Below are 17,983 nucleotides of genomic sequence, written 5' to 3'. Positions count from 1 at the left end.
GCAGACACAGGGCCGGCTCCAGGCACCAGCAAAGGAAGCAGGGGCCTGGGGCGGCCAATAGAAAGGGGTGGCACTCCGTCCGGTATTGGGGCGGCACATCCGCATCTGCGGTGGCAATTTGGCAGTGGGTCCTTCACTCCCTCTCTTCCTCTTTGGTGGCACTTCGGCGGCAGCTCAATCACGTTTTTCTTTTTTCTTTGCCGCTTGGGGTGGCAAAAAAGCTGGAGCCGGCCCTGGGCAGACACACACAACACCCCCGCCCCTGACACTGTCTATAAAGGAGCCATGCACTGGAACGGCTGCCTCCTGCCCGCCTCACACCCTCAGCTCGTGTGTGCCTTCAGCTCCAACAGCAGAGCTGGGAAGGGGTTAAGAAACATGAATTCAGGCCGTGCCATCTTGGGCACGTGCGCATTCTTAAGCACTGCCTAGCAGCCTTGGTGTTTGCGCTCACACCACCAGCAGGATCGGTGCCCTGCACTGCCCAGCCTTCTCGGGGGCTCCCGGCAGCATCTCTGGAGACACTTAGGCTGGTGTGTGCGGCACCGGAGGTGGCTCTTGGCAGTGGAGGCAGCTGTGACCTTCGTTCGCTGAGGCACTCCCCTGGGCAGCTGGCCGGGGCACAGGGACCCTGGGACTTTGCAGGCAGTCGGTGACTTCCCGACCCACCTTCCCCGAGGCAGGCTCTGGCTGAAGGGCCATGGCAGTGAGACGGGTTTGTCAGAGCAGCTGCCAGCAAGAGTTGTTAGCCACACTAAGAGGCCACCAAAAATGTGTTGTGAGAACCCCGGCCTCAGCTCCTGTTGTGCCTTGCCTACCCCAGCCCTTCTTTTGGCAAGGGCCGGCCTCCCTACGGTCAGTTAACAGGGCATCACCTCTTCCTCCGTCTCCTTTCCCTCACCCCCACTTCCACCATCACCCACTGGTAATGCCTCCCTCAGGCAGTGGAGTATCTCACTGGTGCCCATCCATGGGGTGCTGCTAATCCCTTTAGCTCACTTCCCACCCCTCACCATCCACCGGGGTAGCACTAGCGTGACCAGATGTCCCGATATTGGGGGCTTTGTGTTACAGACGCAACTATACCCCCCTCCCATGAAAAAAGGGTCCAGAATTTTCATACTTGCTATCTGGTCACCCGAGGTAGCCCCAGCCCCTGACCCCTGCTCCCCAAGTCACTGAGTGTCTCGGCTTCCGCCCTCAGTTGCACCCAGAACATTTCACTCTGACTCAAGGGAGCCTGGTGTGAGGAAGTTTCCCAGCCCCCATGGCAGCTGCGTCATATCCTTTCCTCAACGCCAGCTCAAGTAGTTGTGCAGTTGTTTTTCGGGCTTGTTCTCTTAATAGCTCTGGAGAAATTAATTATTTCTGTGGGAGAGGGGAAAAAACCCTTGAAAAAGAGAAGTTGCAGCAGGATCAGATCCGGATGCCTTCCAGCCTATCTGTGATGTGACACGTCCCTCTTTGACTCAGCCTGAAACTGCTGAGGTCAGCTTGGAATTTCCTCCTGCGGGGTTCGCTCTATAAAAAGAAAAGATGCACCCAACAGCTGGAGAGGGCATGAGAGAGGAGACGGCAATGCTTCAGCCTGAGGTCTTTGTTGCTTCCCGCCAGGTGAGTGTATGCTGAGAACTGGGCTCTGACCCTCGGGGGGAGAGGGAGAGTGCAGGAGAGGACAGGGCCCAGTGCACTCTCCTGGCATTTGGTAATCTCCGTGTGCTCACTCAGACGGGCAGCTGCTGGATGGGGAGGGGATCTGGAGATGGGTAACGGCACTCACAGCCTTCAGCTCTAGGCCCTGGGTTCAGATCCAGCTCAGAGAATTAGTGACAAAATGCTACTCCCTTGTGGTGGCTGGTGGGAGGCCTATGAGGAAGGAGCGAGTGGTCTCTGTCCAGTTCCCAGGGGACAGGTGTCCACTTCAAAGGAAACAGCTTCACAACTGGCAATGACAGCTGCTGTTGAGTTCCTGATGGTGTGAGGATCTGGGTCCTGAGCCCGGGCGGCTGCTGCATCCGCCCCACTGCCCAATAACTCTGCTAGTGACTGGAGAACTGGGAGCCCTAAGGCCTTATGCTCCGCTAACGATCCCCCCGTCCCCAGAAGCTGAGTGGAGGATTGGGCCGGGTGCGCTAGTTAAGCCAGAAAGAGACAGAGCAAGTTGTCTGTGCAACTGGGAGAATTCCTAGCTGGCTGCTACATGGGACCCTGCCTACGGTGCCTGACTCCTGAGCTCTGCCTTCCCAACTTGTCTCTGGTTCCCTGCCATGCTCCTGGTTCTTGCCTTCCTGCCCTGTCCCTGGTCTCTGAGTAGCTGAGCCCACCTCTGACCTTTGCCTTGCCTCCGGCCTCTGGCTCCTGCTCCGTGGTCAAGGGCCAGGGACTAGGACCTAGAGGTGGGCAGAGAGTGGCCCATTGGGAAGATGCTCTGGGAGGGCAGGCACTGCTGCTGCCCACTCTGCAGCTGGTCTGTAGGTAAAGAGAACTTCCATGTCTGGGTCTACCAGGCTGGCACTGCAGCCTCAGAAACGCTGAGGTCCCCTTGCTGGCACCATCTCTTGGGAGAAGAACAGTGTGCCAGTGAGGGGGGGTGTTGCTAGATGTTGGCTTCAGATATAACTCACGCAAACTGGCACCATGTTAATGAGGCTCCTGGCAATGCCATTCTGCTGCATAAATATGAAGGCCCGTTTGAGATGTCCCAGGCTACGGGGAGAGAAGTGTGTGTGTGTGTGTGTGTGGCAGGATAGTGGGTTTTACAGGTTGCTGGTTTGCCGATTGTAATCAATTATTGATGTATTTATTGCAGGGTAACACAATGGTTCCTGGTTTTCCTTCTTACCAATGCCGTGACAATCGTTTGTACCCTTTTGTTCTGTCAATCAGCGGGGGCCCTACTACCCTAGTGAGTATACAGCGCGCTTCCATCAAACACGAGAACTGTGCCAAATGCACTGCTATGAAACGGGCACTGGGGAGCACTCCTCTCATGAGCTACCTCCTTCCCCACCACCGTGTTCACACTGGGAGAAGGGAGTTAAAATGTGTTTCCTTTGACTGTTTGAACTGTTGGTGTCATCGTGTTGGGCCCAGGGTATTCAAGAGACAAGGTGGGTGAGGGAATATCTTTTGCTGGACCAACTTCTCAACAGTTTCTCTCTTTCACCAACAGAAATTGGCTCAGTGAAAGACATTAGCTCACTTCCCTTCTCTGTTTCCTTTGATGGCAGAACTGTAGATCTGCCCTATCTCTGCTAGGATGTTATTGATTTTGAGTCATTACTATCCTGGGTTATACTCAGCCCCCTTTGTGTAACACACACCCAGGGCAATGAGTTCTGTGCACCTACCACGGGAACGGTCTGACTTAGGAACTAGGGATAAAGGAGAAGTGAATCTCCGCATCCAATGCCACTGTCACAGGTTCAGTGGGGGAGACTATTCAAATCTCCTTGCCCCACAGGTGACACGCAACAGAGCAAAGTGAAGAGAGTGCATGCTGCACGTCAGCGCTCCCCGCTGACCAAGGAATGCAGCAACAACAGCAGGCTGGAAATGGCATGTTCCACCTCCAGTTAAATGGGTAGAAACACTCACAAATAAATAGTGTTTATTTATTTGTGGGTGTCTCCACCCATATATACATATCACACACTCACATACACTGCTAGACCCAGAGCACTGCCAGTCCAAAGCTTCTGGGTTTGAAACAAACTGTCATATTTGTTTTCTTTCAGATAAAAAGCAAGAACCTCAGATATTTAATTCTGGGGATCTGCTTCCATGGGTAGAGCCCACCCTACAGCTGTGAGACTTAAGACTTCTGGGAAACAAACAAAGGATCCACTGACCCATCTCCCTTCTCCTGCTCTCGCTGCTCCTCCCTGTGTGTGTGTTTCTGACATTGGACTGGGGAGAAAGAAGAGGTTAAACTATCCTTGCCCCCTAGCAGAGTGTTTGGGCATTGGCTAGGCCAGTTCCAACAAGCATTAGCTTTGCCCCATCAATCCCTGCAGTCAGAGCAAGAGACTGCACCTTACAACCAGCAGCAACTCCGGATTTCTACACATTCTGTAAGAAATGGGAACTGTGAAGGGCTGACCCAGAGGCTCCCTCCTGTGACCAAATCCAGCAGTTCCGCTCTCTCTTCCACTGCAGAAATGCCTCAACCTTAACATCAAAAAGAACTTGGGGTCCTTTCTGGAGCATGTTTTTCTCCACTCTACATTTCAGTGCACTCCAGATCCAGGGTGGGAGGAGTTCAAGGATGGCCCTAGCAGGGCTCTTTAGAAAGTGTTATGAATCCATACGGCTCTACCACAGCAGACGCCCAGCAAGCAGCAGGGAGACGGGAAGGTCAGTGGTGCAGGATCATCGTCATCAGTCGTCTATCTGATCTCCAGCTCGAGTGGGACATTGTGAACGGAGCGGAAGAGGAGCTTCAGCCCGCTGCCCCTCTGCTCAGTGTTTCATGGTTGGGAGGCGCCAAATAACTCCCGTAAAACCACCGTCCCGGGCACGCTCTGTCTCGTGCTTCCGACGGGACGGATCTTTTGGCATTTCTGTACCGTGTCTAATGAGCTTCCTTTCCAGGCAGAAATAAACGGTTGTGAGATTGAAGAGAGTTTCATGTCATTTCAAAACACCCAAAGGAGGGCTGGGAACAGAACCAGTCCTCGGACTCCATCAGCTGCAGGGAACGAGGCCCTAATCCTCACACGTAGCTCAGCTCCTAACCCCCACTGAGTTCAATGGAGGTTAGGAGCCTAAATACTTGGGAGGCTCTGGGCCCCGTTTGCTGTTCACGAGGACATCCCCTGAGCGCCGAGGAGGGGCAGACGGAGGCAGAGCTTGGCTGGCTCTTCCTAAAGCCCTTTCTCCTGATTCAGATCCTCACTCTGTGGACAGCGGCAGGTCCAGGGCAGCATCATATCACAGGAAATCTAGTCCCACCTTCCTTTCGAGTGACGCAGCTACGCTGGGGTTTTCTTTGCCAGGGAATTGAAGCATAGGTGGCCTACAACAGCCTCAGGCCCTTATGGGACAGAACCTTTTACATATTTAAACATGAATCATTTGTATTTCTCTAGCCCTTCCCACTGCGGGATCTCAAAGCACTTTGCAGCTCCCTGGAAGATAGGGAAGGCGCATCGTGAGACATACACAGATTAGAGACCTGCAGAGGCCATAACAAAGGAGTGGCAGTCAGGAGTGGAACCTAGTCGTCTGGATGCCTCCTCCTGTGCTCTACCCTCCATCCTTCCTCCCCGCACTGTTCTGATTCTTTATGAAAAGATCTCAGTTGGGAAAAGAAGGGTTTTCTTTGTTTTAATTGACAGCATCACCAGGCTGACTTCAGGTAGCCAGCGGTATAATGGGGTGGTGGGGGCAGGGATCCAGCTCCCAGCTGCTGTCCTGGGCTTGGTGTGGATGGAGAGACACCAGACTGGCCGAGGTGGATCCATTCATGCTTCTCTTCGATCCTCCACCTTTGTGTTCAGAACAGAAGTTGCTTCTCCATCTGCTCTCTCAACTTGTATTTCTGAATCTGGAGTTGGAGCATGGAGGAGAGAGAGTCAGAGGAGAGACAGCCAGGGAAGCTAGTCCCCAGCACCCCAGCATCCTGGCCTATGGGCTGTCCCTTACCTTCCCTGAGACGGTGAGTGGATATTTCTTCATGAACACTATGTACCGAGGGATCTTGAAGTGAGAGATCTGAAAAGAGAGAGCCAACAGCTACAGCCTGCAAGTAACAGCAGGCAGGGCATCGTCTATCACCCCTGGTTACAAAGGGCCGCGTTATGGCAGTCACTGCTCATGTCAGGAATACGTGGGACCGGTTTCAGGCCTGATCCCCAGCAGGTGTAGAGGACTTCACTGACTTCCATGGAGCTGTGGCGATTTACACCAACTGGGGATCAAGCCCTTAATGTGCTGAGTTACTGAGAAAAGCAAAGCAAACATGGGCACAGCCTGGGAATGGATGGGGAGATCCTACCTTCCCTTTGCAGAAGGCTTTAATTTCCTCCGCCGTGCACTCCTGCCCGGCCTTCACTCTGATGCAGGCACAGATCTCTTCTCCCATTCGCTGGTCCTTCACGCCAATCACCTGGTTGGGAGAGAGGGAGGCACACATCAGTTCTAGGAAGTGCTCGTCTCCCAAGAGTCATCTGGTCCCTTCCCTTCCCTAATGGAAGCTCCTTATCCCTCCCTCGGGTCAGTGCTCTGTCACCACCCTTGGCCCTCACTTTGTTCTCCTGGCTGAGGCACTGTGCTCCAGACATTAGAAAAGTGGACTCAGAGCAAGGCCTTCTGAGTTCTATTCCCAGGCCTTGGGCAACCTTCTCTGTACCCCCATTTCCCCACGTGTAAAATGGGTTCCCTGCCTCAGAGGGAGAGCTGTGAGGCTTAATGAATTGGGGTGCTTTGAGATCCTCAGATAAAAGGGGTTACAGAAGGGCAAAGCTTATTAATATTGTAAACTCTGTTTCCTACACAATCCCCAACAAAACCCTACCATGGCTAAGGTTACAGGCCTACTCCGTACCGAGCTAGGAAGGTCAGATCATTCCACGTAGGAGCTGGATTTCCCCTAAGTGATTCCCCGCGAGTTGGGTTGCACAATTTCCCTGTCTCCCCTCCCACCATTCACCATCCCAAGCCAACATCCTGAAATTCCAGACACACAGAGATCGTGCTGACTCCCAAGGCAGTGACCCAAAGCCCTGGAAAGTGCAGCCCTTCCATACTGGGGTCACTGCACTGAGATGCTGGAGCAAACGCAGCAGTCATTAAAGAACTGGATTATTTATGGGTTAAACAACAACCGGTCGTGCAGCCAGCACACCCAGGTGTGGTTTGTCATGAGAACTGGATGATGTTCCCGGCAGATTGGGAGCAGCTGGCCAGAGCTGCATCCTACTTCTTACTGGCTAGACAATGGAACCTTCAGTGCAACTCTTCCCCGGCAGTGACTCAGCACAGGAAGAGAGTCCGTTCTGATTTCTAGGTTCATAATTTGTGGTTAATGATCATGTGCCCTTCCATAAGGCCTTCCCTCGGCGGATCTCACAGCACTTTGCAGATGGCTGTGAGTTTAGAATGTGAGGAAAGGAAGAGTTACTCTCCGGCTTGGCAGACAGGAAATTGGAGCGCAGGGATTTTGCCCAAGCTTCCAATGAGTATGTGACAAAGACAGGAACAGAGCTCAGGAGTTCTACTCTCACTCTTGGATTTTAAGCACAAAGTCATCCTCCACTTATATATGAGATTGCCAGCTAGGTGAAAAGCTGAGCATGGATGACAGCAAACAGGCTCCTGACAAATGTCCTGGATGGCAGCATGCCCCCACCCCCACCATGCCTTTCCATCCTACTCACCTGCACCTCCTCAATCTTGGGGTGGGTGTGTAGAAACTGCTCGAGTTCTGCTGGGTAAATGTTCTCCCCTCCACGGATAATCATGTCCTTGCAACGACCTACAATTTTGCAGTAGCCGTACTTGTCCAGGACAGCAATGTCCCTGAAACAACACCTGAGTCAACTCCATAGCCCTCGGTCCAGATCTCCCAGCTGGCTGGAGAATGGCTTATCCATCCAATCAGCGCAGAGGGAATCTTCCCACTGTCACGTTCAGAGCCTACAGCTCTTAATCCTGACCAGCAGGAGGTTAGACTTTCCACCATCGAGTTCGTAAAGGATGCACCACTCTTTCTGCAACCCCAAGAGGAGACTCCCATGCAGGGATCAAAGGGTTCCCAATAACTCTTACTTCCAGGAACCTGCATCAGAACTCAATCTAAACTGGAATTGCTTTCATTCCCCTCCCCACCTGCATCCCCATCTGGTTATTCCATGGAGACAGTGCAAAGATCCATCTAGCGCAGTGTCCTGTCTCCAGTAGTGGTTTGTACTAAATGCTATGAGCCAAATTCTGCCCAGGTGTAAACTGGTCCGACTCCACTGAAGTTCATGGATTTGGCCATGCTGCCACGAGGGCTGATTCTGGCCTGTTACTAGAAGTTACTGCTTCTCACTCGGACACATCCATCCCCAGCCAATGCCATATACCTGCACCCTCCCTCCAGAACTGAGGTAAAAGGGGAAAGAGCAGATTCTAGGTAGTTCCCAAACTCACCCAGTCTTGTACCATCTGTCATCAGTGATCACTTCATTGGTTTTGAGGGGGTCTTCCCAGTAGCCCAGCATGACACAGTAGCCTCGAATCTGGAGTTCCCCGGGGCTGTCCAGAGTGGCAATCTCTCCGGTTTCAGGATCCTCAATCTTTGCCTGCAATACAAGAGAGCCAGGCTCTTGAGACACAGTGCAAGCCCCATGGAGTGAGGAAGGGCAGCAGCAGCGGTGCTCTGCTGGGGACTGTAAAACTAGGGTAGGTGGGGAAGATAAAGTTCACCTCTGTGTGGGGGAAGATGCACCCCACCGTCTCAGTTCTCTGGGAGATGCTGTCCTGTGGGAATCCCATGAAGGTGACAGGGCTGTTCTCTGTGGTCCCGTAGGCAACCTGCAAACACAAAGGTGGGGGGATATGCATCAGGGACTCTGCTGGGAAACAGAAACAGCCAAGTTCTACTGCGAAGGTGGAGGAAACTAGCAGTCAGTACAGGGGAGGACATCGGGGATGCAAGAGTTCTTCACAAGTCATGGGTCACCCGGCGAACGCTCCCATCTTCAGGTGTACATCAGGGCAGCTCCAGATATTACTACCACCAAAGACACTACTGAAAAGCTCCCCCCCAGGAGACAGGAGGGCAAAGAACAATGAGACTGGACGCACCCGCCATGGTCCTGCCTCTGCTCCACCACGGCAAGCCAGTTTGGTATCATCTGCGAACTTAATAAGCGTACTTCTATGCCAATATCTAAGTCGTTGATGAAGATATTGAACAGAGCCGGTCCCAGAACAGAGCCCTGCGGAACCCCACTTTTATACCTTTCCAGCAGGATTGGGAACCATTAATAACTACTCTCTGAGTATGGTTATCCAGCCAGTTATGCACCCATCTTATTATCGCCCCATCTAAGTTGTATTTGCCTAGTTTATTGATAAGAATATCATGCGAGACCATATCAAATGCCTTACTAAAGTCTAGGTATACCACATCCACCACTTCTCCCTTATCCACAAGACTCGTTATCCTATCAAAGAAAGCTATCAGATTGGTTTGACATGATTTGTTCTTTACAAGTCCATGTTGGCTATTCCCTATCACCTTACCACCTTCCAAGTGTTTGCAGATGATTTCCTTAATTACTTGCTCCATTATCTTCCCTGGCACAGAAGTTAAACTAACTGGTCTGTAGTTTCCTGGGTTGTTTTTATTTCCTTTTTATGGGCACTATGTTTGCTCTTTGGCTGCATCAAGCCCATAACTTCTGTTTGAGCTAGAGCAAATCTAATCTTGACTGAAAGACTTCATGCAATACAGAAGTCACCATGTCCCTAGGAACTTTTGCCTTGAAGGGAGCTATAGCGAATACAATAATATAGCTGATTGTAAACCCTGCTAGGGCAGCATGGGATCCGTCAGTCTTCAGCAACCTGATCACCCCGGGATTAGCTCAGAAATGCTAAGTGTCATTTTAAATTACAGCTTCGCAGTTTGTTGGGTGACAAATGCTGCTTTCTCTGTGAATTCTGAGTCTTTGTCTAAACTGGGAATGAAAACTCCTGTACCTTAGCAGAACGGTGCAGTGTTTTGTTTTAAACAGGGTTTACAAACATTTCCAGCTAACACTCTATAAATATTAGCCAGTGTGGATCAGGCAACACTGTTTAAAAAATAACAAACCCTGCTCCAGTCTCAGCAGTGAACATTTGAGAGGCAGAGTGGACCAGTGCATAGAACTGGGAGTCAGGATGCCTGGGTTCTTTTCCCAGCTGGGCAACATTGGGCACATCAAGTTACCTATTTGTGCCTCAGTTTGCCCATCTGTACAATGGGGATAAAAACACTCACTCCCTTTTGCCATCAAATGATGCTGATAGGTTGCAAGTACAGGGCCTGATTCATCACTGTGTTACTCAAAATGGAATTCCATTGGGGTAGGACTGGAGTAGAGATCAGGGCCCAGAGCACTGGGGGGGTCCTCAGATAACAGTATTCTATTGGTTGAGGGCAAGTGGAGGGACAAAGCATTGTGCTCCCGCTGCTGGCTCTGCAGCAGTTACACAATGGTGCTGGGGCTGCACGATGATATTGGCACACCAACAGAACTCCAAAGACATGCTCGTTTCAGTTCCCTTAGCAACACAGGGAGAAACCACCATCTTGGCCCCAGAGAGAAGGGAGGAACTGGCTGGGAAAAGTAGTGATTTTCAGGCGTCAAAGAGGGTGTAACAAACAACAGAAAGTCAAAGAACAAACCAAAGGAAGTGCTGAAGGCTCTCACGCTGGCTCTGCCAGTCCAGCCCTCTGTGACCCAGAGGATGGATTTCATTATCCTAAACCAATGCCGGATGTTTTGTCTAGCTCTGAAGATCTGAACTGAAGTCGATTCCAGACCCTCCCTTGGCAGCTAGCTCCAAACTGTCCTTAACTCATCATCCTTCTTGTCTCATTCAAATGTTCACTGGGGAGATGGGGCCTAGCTCTGCTGGCCTCGGCAGCTCTCTGGAGTTGCCCCTCCATCCCAAATTTTATGGGACCGACCTGGATTTTCCAGGTCGATTTTACTGTCCCACAACGACTTCTGGATATGTTCCAACTTGCATTACACTGTGACTTCGTTAGCTGCCAGAGCGACAGCGACATCTCTATGCCGCAACATCAGGCAGCAAACAAGTTTGCCTTGTAGGACAATTCTCCAAAGGTGGCCATATTCCTGGAGATCCCACCCATCCAGATAGTCACAACATAGTCCCAGTCTGAGCCGGCTTAAAGAATCCCCCAGATAGCCAATGCAATATCCTCGCTGTGGCATAACAGCTTTGCCCCAGAGCTGCCGTTTAGACTCAACACAGGCGATTGCTGCTTTCCTGCATTGCTGAAAATCAACCTCCTGTTATTTTACTGTAGGACAAACTGCTCCTGGTGGTTTGGAGTTCAAGCTGTTTCTCTTCTTTCCAGGCCAATTAGCATTCTTGAGGCTCGTAAGAATTTCTCCAGCCTGGCTAGAGTTTCAGAAACTCTCGCTCACTGGCCAGCAATGAGGCATGTGACAGTTACTTGGTATTTTATCGAGACCTTGAAAAATCCCTTCACTATGCAACTAACCCATTGACCTGACAGGGGGAGAGGACAAGCCGGGGTGGGGGAACACAACACACATCGAGAGAGAGAGAAAGCGCAGAGAGACTGAGGAGGACAGAAAAGACCACGAGAAACCCCTTGGCTTGGAGGGTATCTGAAAGCTCCCAGCTGCTGGCATCCCACAAAGAAGTAAAACTGAGGACAAACTAGGCAAAATCCTGCCCCTGCTGAAGTCCATGGCAGCATCCCCATGGACTTCACCTACTGCAGGCGTCACTTTATTAGTCCAGTACCTTGACGATTAGATGCTCTATTAATAATCCCTGAATGCACTCGGCCCCTGGGACCTCAGGAACAGAGCTGCCTGGATAGCCTGAAGGCCACCCACCATTCGGATCCATCTCTCCTTCCCCCTTCTGCACAGCTCAGCGAAGAGGGCTGGGGGCGGGGCACCAGGACACCCAGTTAGATCCCTGCTCTCGAGAGCTTTAACCCCACTCCCAATTCCTGGGCACCTGTGGGTCACATTCAGGAATGGAAAGGGGAGGATTTGGGCCATCAGAGGATAGAGGGGGTTGAGGGTTGTGGCAAGGGGACAACAGGGCACTCAGGGTGGGGAGAGCAGGACGGGGGAAGACAGAAGTGGGAGATGCCCCACAACACCTGTGAGGTCCAGGCTGACTAGCACGCAGGCGCATGGTGGGGTGAAGGATGGAGCGAGAGCTGGGCGGGGGGAGGGAGTGTTTCCATGGGCGAGGCAGGGAGCATCAGGGAGCTGTGGAGAAGAGAAGCCGGAGAGGTGGCTGGGGATTAGAGAGGAAGGCAGCTGGGCGGGTGGAAGATGCCAGCAGGAAGCTGAGCTGGCAGAGTGTGGGTGGTTGGGGTGTGGGAAGGAAGCTGCCTTGCCTACAGCTACCAAAAAGCAGCAGTCTCATGGTGGCTGGCCACTGACTGCAGGGCGGGGAGCTCTCTGTGGCAGGGAACAGGCATTTGAGGGTGCCCGACATAGGCCCCGAGCCCTTGGCACTGCCGTGAGGGGTGCCCGACGCGGGCCCCGAGCCCTTGGCACTGCCATGAGGGGTGCCCAACGCGGGCCCCGAGCCCTTGGCACTGCCGTGAGGGGTGCCCGACGCGGGCCCCGAGCCCTTGGCACTGCCGTGAGGGGTGCCCGACGCGGGCCCCGAGCCCTTGGCACTGCCGTGAGGGGTGCCCGACGCGGGCCCCGAGCCCTAGGCACCGCCGTGAGGGTGCCTGACACAGACCTTGGGCACTGCAGTGAAGGGTGCCCGACGCGGGCCCCAAGCCCTAGGCACTGCAGTGAAGGGTGCCCGACGCGGGCCCCGAGCCGTTGGCACTGCCGTGAGGGGTGCCCGACGCGGGCCCCGAGCCCTTGGCACTGCCGTGAGGGGTGCCCGACGTGGGCCCCGAGCCCTAGGCACTGCAGTGAGGGGTGCCCGACGCAGGCCCCGAGCCCTAGGCACTGCAGTGAGGGGTGCCCGACGCGGGCCCCCAGCCCTAGGCACTGCAGTGAGGGGTGCCCGACGCGGGCCCCCAGCCCTTGGCACTGCCGTGAAGGGTGCCCGACGCGGGCCCCAAGCCCTAGGCACTGCAGTGTAGGGTGCCCGACGCGGGCCCCGAGCCCTAGGCACTGCCGTGAGGGGTGCCCGACGCGGGCCCCGAGCCCTAGGCACTGCCGTGAGGGGTGCCCGACGCGGGCCCCGAGCCCTAGGCACTGCCGTAAGGGGTGCCCGACGCGGGCCCCGAGCCCTAGGCACTGCAGTGAAGGGTACCTGGCTTTGGGTTCTAGATGTGGTGGTGGCGGGCGCCCACAAACACCCAGACAAACCCCCTTCTGGATTCTGAACCTGTGAGTGCTGAAGGCCCCTGGAGCCGAAGCTCAGTCATGACTAAGGGCGAGGTTCTTCCCCAGGCCGGCGGGGGGCTCCGCAGCACCTGGGTTACTAAGCAGAATTGTGGCTGATGGAGCCAGAACTGCCCCAAGGAGCTCCCAGACAGCACACGCTGTACTGCCCTGCAGCAGGTGCAGCATTCGCCCTGCTCCATCGCTTGCCCATTCTCCTGGCCTCCCCCACTTTACACCCCGGCTCTCTCTCACCACTGTGCAGGGGTGTAAAGTGGGGGAGGAACCCCCTGTGCATCAACACAGAGGCTGGCAAGAATCTGGCCCTATGCTATTCCCCCCAGCTAGAGACAGAGGGCCTCTTACACCAGAGTAATCCTACTGGTGTCAGCAGAGTTATTCCTGATTTACACCAGCGTGAACCCGGACTCAGAGCCGAATTCACACAGGGGACACTGGCTTACGGGACAATCAGCTCTTTTAGTGTGGGGTGTTTCAAGTGCATCAAGTTCTACGCAGGAGGATATGCTAATAAAAATAAATCACTGGGGCCGGGGGTGGACGGACATGACTGTCTCCTTGAGCTAAAACAAGACACCAGAACAGCCCTGCCCTGAGACACCAGAGAAAACCCCTAAATCTATATTTATGTTGTTTTTAAAAGCTGTGTATTTGCTGGCGTAGCCCACAAAGGCCTCTGCGGAGAAGCAGAGGAGAGTCACACATCTGTAAATTACTAGGCACCGGATTCACGCTCTTTGTAGAACAGCAAATGTTTGCAGAACTGTTAATCAATTAAGAAAGAGGGGAGTGCGGGATAATCCCTCCTCTTCTGAGTTGTCCCAGCAGCGCCAGTCCTGGGGGATCTCCAAGGGCCAGGGCCGACCAGGGGCCCCAGCAAAAGGAACACGAACACTAGACCCGTTGTCACCGCCACACCACATGCCACCCATGAGACACTGGCATGCACCAGGCAAGCTGTGACCTTCTGTGGCTCATTGCCCACTTGCTGCCCAGTCCTTACTCCTCCCCGGTCAAGGCCTGTGAAATTTAAAGAGTAAATACCAGCTCCTGCCTGCCTGGCAGCAAGACACTCAAATACAAACAGCTGGGAGCCCATGGGCCCCTCCCAGCAGCTGGGCCCGGTGCCAGCTTGCGCAGGACGCCAACCTGCTCCCAGTCTCCTGCAGGAATCTGCTCACTGAAGCAGGGGAGTCAAAAACATTAGCAGAAAGAATTTTCCTTTTATTAAACTTTTCTATGCATTGAAGTGGAACGTGAGACCAGACTGTTCCCCTGACGGTGGCGTCCAGGCCCCGTCCCGCAGTAGGTGTGTTCCGACTGGAAGGCACACGGCATCCATTTAACCTCTGCTGGGCCAAATGGGCTGTCTGAGGTGTGCCCAGCACCGCAAGCCCCTCCCTGGGGATGAAATAAACCCTGCTACCCAGCCCCCTTGCATCTGCATTACTGCCTGGCCCATTGCGTTCAGGGCCCCATTGTGCTAAGCCAGTGGGCCTCAAACCTTTGTCCTGGTGACCCCTTTCACATAGCAAGCCTCTGAGTGCGACCCCCCTTCTACATTAAAAACACTTTTTAATATATCTAACACCATTATAAATGCTGGAGGCAAAGCAGGATTTGGGGTGAAGGCTGACAGCTCACCCCCCCCCCATGTAATAAACTCATGACCCGCTGAGGGGTCCCGACCCCCAGTTTGAGAACCCCTGTGCTAGGTCCTGTACACATACAGAGGGAGAGGCAGTCCCTGCCTCAAAGTGCGTACAATCTAAAGAGACAAGAGGGACACTGAGTATGTCTACACTGCAAAGAGAAGTGGGTGTTCTTGATTCGGGTTAAAACAGCAGTGAAGACACAGCGACTCGGCCCTGAACTCAGGTTGCCAGCTCGAGTTCAAACCTAGAGAGCTACTAACCTGAGTTAAACGACAAGCTGCCAGGTCTTCGCTGCTATTTTAACCCAAGTTAGCTAACCTGAGTTAAGAACTCGCCTTCATTTGCAGTGCAGACACACCCACGGGGTGCGAGACAGGAGGGACTAGCCCAGTGGTACAGATGGGGAACTGAGGCACAGGGATAACGAGTGTCTTGCCTGAGGTCACACAGGGAGTCTGTGGCAGAGCCAGGAATCGAACCCGGGTCTCCTGAGTCCCAGTCCAGTGCCTGAACCCCATAATTATTTATTTCCATCTATGCATTCAACCCCTGCTCTGGGCGTCTTTCACGAGACATTAAACAATATAAAGCACATAAACAGCTGCAAATCCAGCAGGCAATCTTCATCCCATCCAAAATACCCCCCCCCAACACTGTCACCGCCCCCTCCCAGAAGACGGTGGAAACAGATGGCGCTTTGCAGTGTCCCCTAGACTGAGGAACAGAGATTCAGGCTCACTGGGACAGGGAGGTGAGCACATTCCAAAGCAGGGGCCCCACATGAAGAACATCCTCCCAGCCGCTCAAAAGCAGCACCTCAAGCTCCCCTGGAAGTGGGTGCAGGAGGTGCAGGGAGGGGTGAAAGAGCAGGGAGCACAGCTACTGTAGTCGTGCTCCTGATGAGATAGAGCCTCTTAGCAAGCAGGCTGCTGCACTCCGTGCTAGCGTCCATTTCTGAAAGGACTGACGGTGCAGCTCCATGCACTGCGGGAATCTAATCTTGCAGTGACAAAGGCCTGGATGATGGTAGCAGGGTGAGCGTCCAAGGAACAGCTGCAATCTCTTGGCCAGATGGAGATGGAAAAACGCTATTCTGGCAACTGCTGCTACCTGATCATCTAACAGCAGCTGGAGGTCTGATCAGGCTCCAGCTGGCGAACCTGGGATGCGCACTCTTTGCCCAAGGGACATATATACGCTCTTGGCTCTGGCGTCTCAGCCCGTGCTCTTTCACTCTCCCAGTTAACTAATTCCTTGCCTAGTGGTGTCAGACAGGTGTCTGGCCAATGGGTACCCACTGGCCTTCATCTGGGGACAAAGGTTCCCATCAGCACATGCAGCGAATTTTGGAATTTCTTCCTGTTCCTTCACACCATCGTGTAGAGCTGGGTCAGGCTCATGCAACACGTGCATCATTTCAACTGGGGTTTGCGATGGGGCGGGGGGTCAAAGTAAAGGCTCTGTCCCTGTTTGGGAGCTCCTTAAATCCAAGCATTGAGACAGGACAACAGGGAACAAATCTCAGAGGAGAGCTGGGTAAGAACAGTAAAATAACCATGAAAAATCCTTTGAATTCTGAAGTAAACTCGCTTAGATGGCGGCTGTGGCCCTTTTGCGTTTGCTTTTGATGACTGTCCTCGTGAACAGTCAAGCTCACTGGCAGGAAAAGCTCAAAAGCAGCCAGTCTGCACCAATACGCCAAGCTGGCACCGCTCTGAGCCCACTATGCCGTTCTATAAACCCTCAGCCGTCATCTGAAAACATCTCTAGCTGTTGTGGTTGTGAAGAGACCCTCCAAAATGTCAGGGATGCAGGGATAAGGCTGCAGGGAGCCTGGAACAACAGCTCTGAAAGGTGTGAGCTGCCCCATTCATCTCAGGGAGGGGTTAACCCAGAGGTCCAGTGATGATCAGTTAAGTATCACCACTGTTAACTATTTTATCGCTGGTGAGAAAGGAGAGGGAGGGTGACAGCTGCATGATTTAAGTGTGGGCAACGCCTCATTTTGGTGCAGACAGCACCATTTGGGAGGTAGCACCCCTTTATTTTTTCCCAGCTAGGGAGCAGCCAGGCCCCAGGAGCCTAGCAGAGCCCAGGGCATATGCTCAGGCCTCACTGAGGGGGATCATACTCAGTGAGCCCACTGGAGCCCACAGAGCTGCTGGAGCCAGAACATTTCAAAGAAACAAGCCTGAGTGGTCTAACAAAGCCACCCAAAAGCAGGGGGTAGGTGGGGGGGTTAGAGGGCAGCGTGGGGGAAGGGTTTGCATCATCATGGTGGGCATGGGGCCAGTGTTTGCGTCTTTGCATCATCACACGTGGTCCCCCCCCCCAAAAAAATGCACAGGAAAAATAGCAGCCCCAGAGCTAAGCGGAAAAACCATGGGCCACAAGTGGGTAAAACACCCCATCCCATCTTTAAAGGGTAAACCCAAGTCTCCCTTACTTTAAACCACTTGGCAACCCACAGATGACACATATGGGAGGAGCTTATTTTATGGGTGGAGTTTGGAAGAATATCACTATCTTTATTCTCAGTCTGACCCCTGCTGGCAGGCATGTCCATGGAAACCAAACTGTTAGTTAACATTGTTTGTGGGGAAGAGGGGGAAGTGAATGTTGAAAGGTATAATGCCAACTATTTACACAGGAAACCTACCTCTGAGAGCTACGTTTATCCAACCAAGGAACAGAGATATACCATGTGACCTAGGTGTTCAAACAAAACAGCTGCATTTCAAATGCTGACAATGAACTGTTCGTACACAAGATACAGCTCAGGTATTATTTACAGAAATTATTCAGTAAATAACTTGGAGTAAGTCTGAGAAAGCCACAGTCTGTTCACAGATAGAAAGAGAAATATGTAATTTTTGGAACTGCTTTACTAATTATTCCCGTACTGTATGGGGGTTCTCACAGCACGATGGAGCTCCCAGCCTGCACTGGGCCAGCTCAGTGGAAAGCCCGGGAAAGAATTTCTGGGGTGCCACTTCTTTAGTTGCTCCAAAGTCCTGATCAGGAATTTCAGAGAGACATTAAATCCAGTGGACAAGGTGGGTGAGGTAATATCTTTTATCAGACCAACATCTGTTGCCTCACTTGTCTCTGTAATATCCTGGGACCAACCTGGCTACAACAACACTGCATTAAACTAGGTGTCAGAGTGGTCAATGCACTCGCCGTTCAGTTCTGGAGACCCCGGTTCCAGTTCTTATTAGGCCGCAAACAAACACG

The 17,983-nt window shown here is 53.0% G+C and overlaps 1 protein-coding gene and 1 long non-coding RNA gene across 3 annotated transcripts in view; one reads left to right on the top strand and one right to left on the bottom strand.

Moving 5' to 3' along the window:
* Nucleotides 1-1,302: 1,302 nt before the first annotated feature.
* On the top strand, nucleotides 1,303-4,620 carry LOC120382970. Its single transcript, XR_005588301.1, has 3 exons — nucleotides 1,303-1,614; nucleotides 2,810-2,905; nucleotides 3,738-4,620. It is a non-coding gene; the product is annotated as an uncharacterized LOC120382970 (long non-coding RNA).
* Nucleotides 4,621-5,302: 682 nt separating this feature from the next.
* ACSF2 (acyl-CoA synthetase family member 2) overlaps nucleotides 5,303-17,983 on the bottom strand; it is a 52,955-nt gene continuing 40,274 nt past the window's right edge. For both annotated transcript variants that reach the window (XM_039501922.1, XM_039501923.1), the window contains 6 exons: nucleotides 8,413-8,520; nucleotides 8,137-8,288; nucleotides 7,380-7,521; nucleotides 5,999-6,109; nucleotides 5,647-5,715; nucleotides 5,303-5,548 (listed from right to left, as the gene is read on the bottom strand). In XM_039501922.1, coding sequence (XP_039357856.1) covers nucleotides 5,498-5,548; nucleotides 5,647-5,715; nucleotides 5,999-6,109; nucleotides 7,380-7,521; nucleotides 8,137-8,288; nucleotides 8,413-8,520 — 633 coding nt within the window. In that variant the 3' untranslated portion in view covers nucleotides 5,303-5,497. The remainder of the gene's footprint in view (nucleotides 5,549-5,646; nucleotides 5,716-5,998; nucleotides 6,110-7,379; nucleotides 7,522-8,136; nucleotides 8,289-8,412; nucleotides 8,521-17,983) is intronic.

This window comes from Mauremys reevesii, linkage group 15 (genome assembly GCF_016161935.1).
Source record: "Mauremys reevesii isolate NIE-2019 linkage group 15, ASM1616193v1, whole genome shotgun sequence".
Classification (NCBI taxonomy): Eukaryota; Metazoa; Chordata; order Testudines; family Geoemydidae; genus Mauremys; species Mauremys reevesii.
The sequence above is the reverse complement of the archived record's forward strand: the minus strand, read 5'-3'. Positions and strand labels throughout refer to the sequence as shown.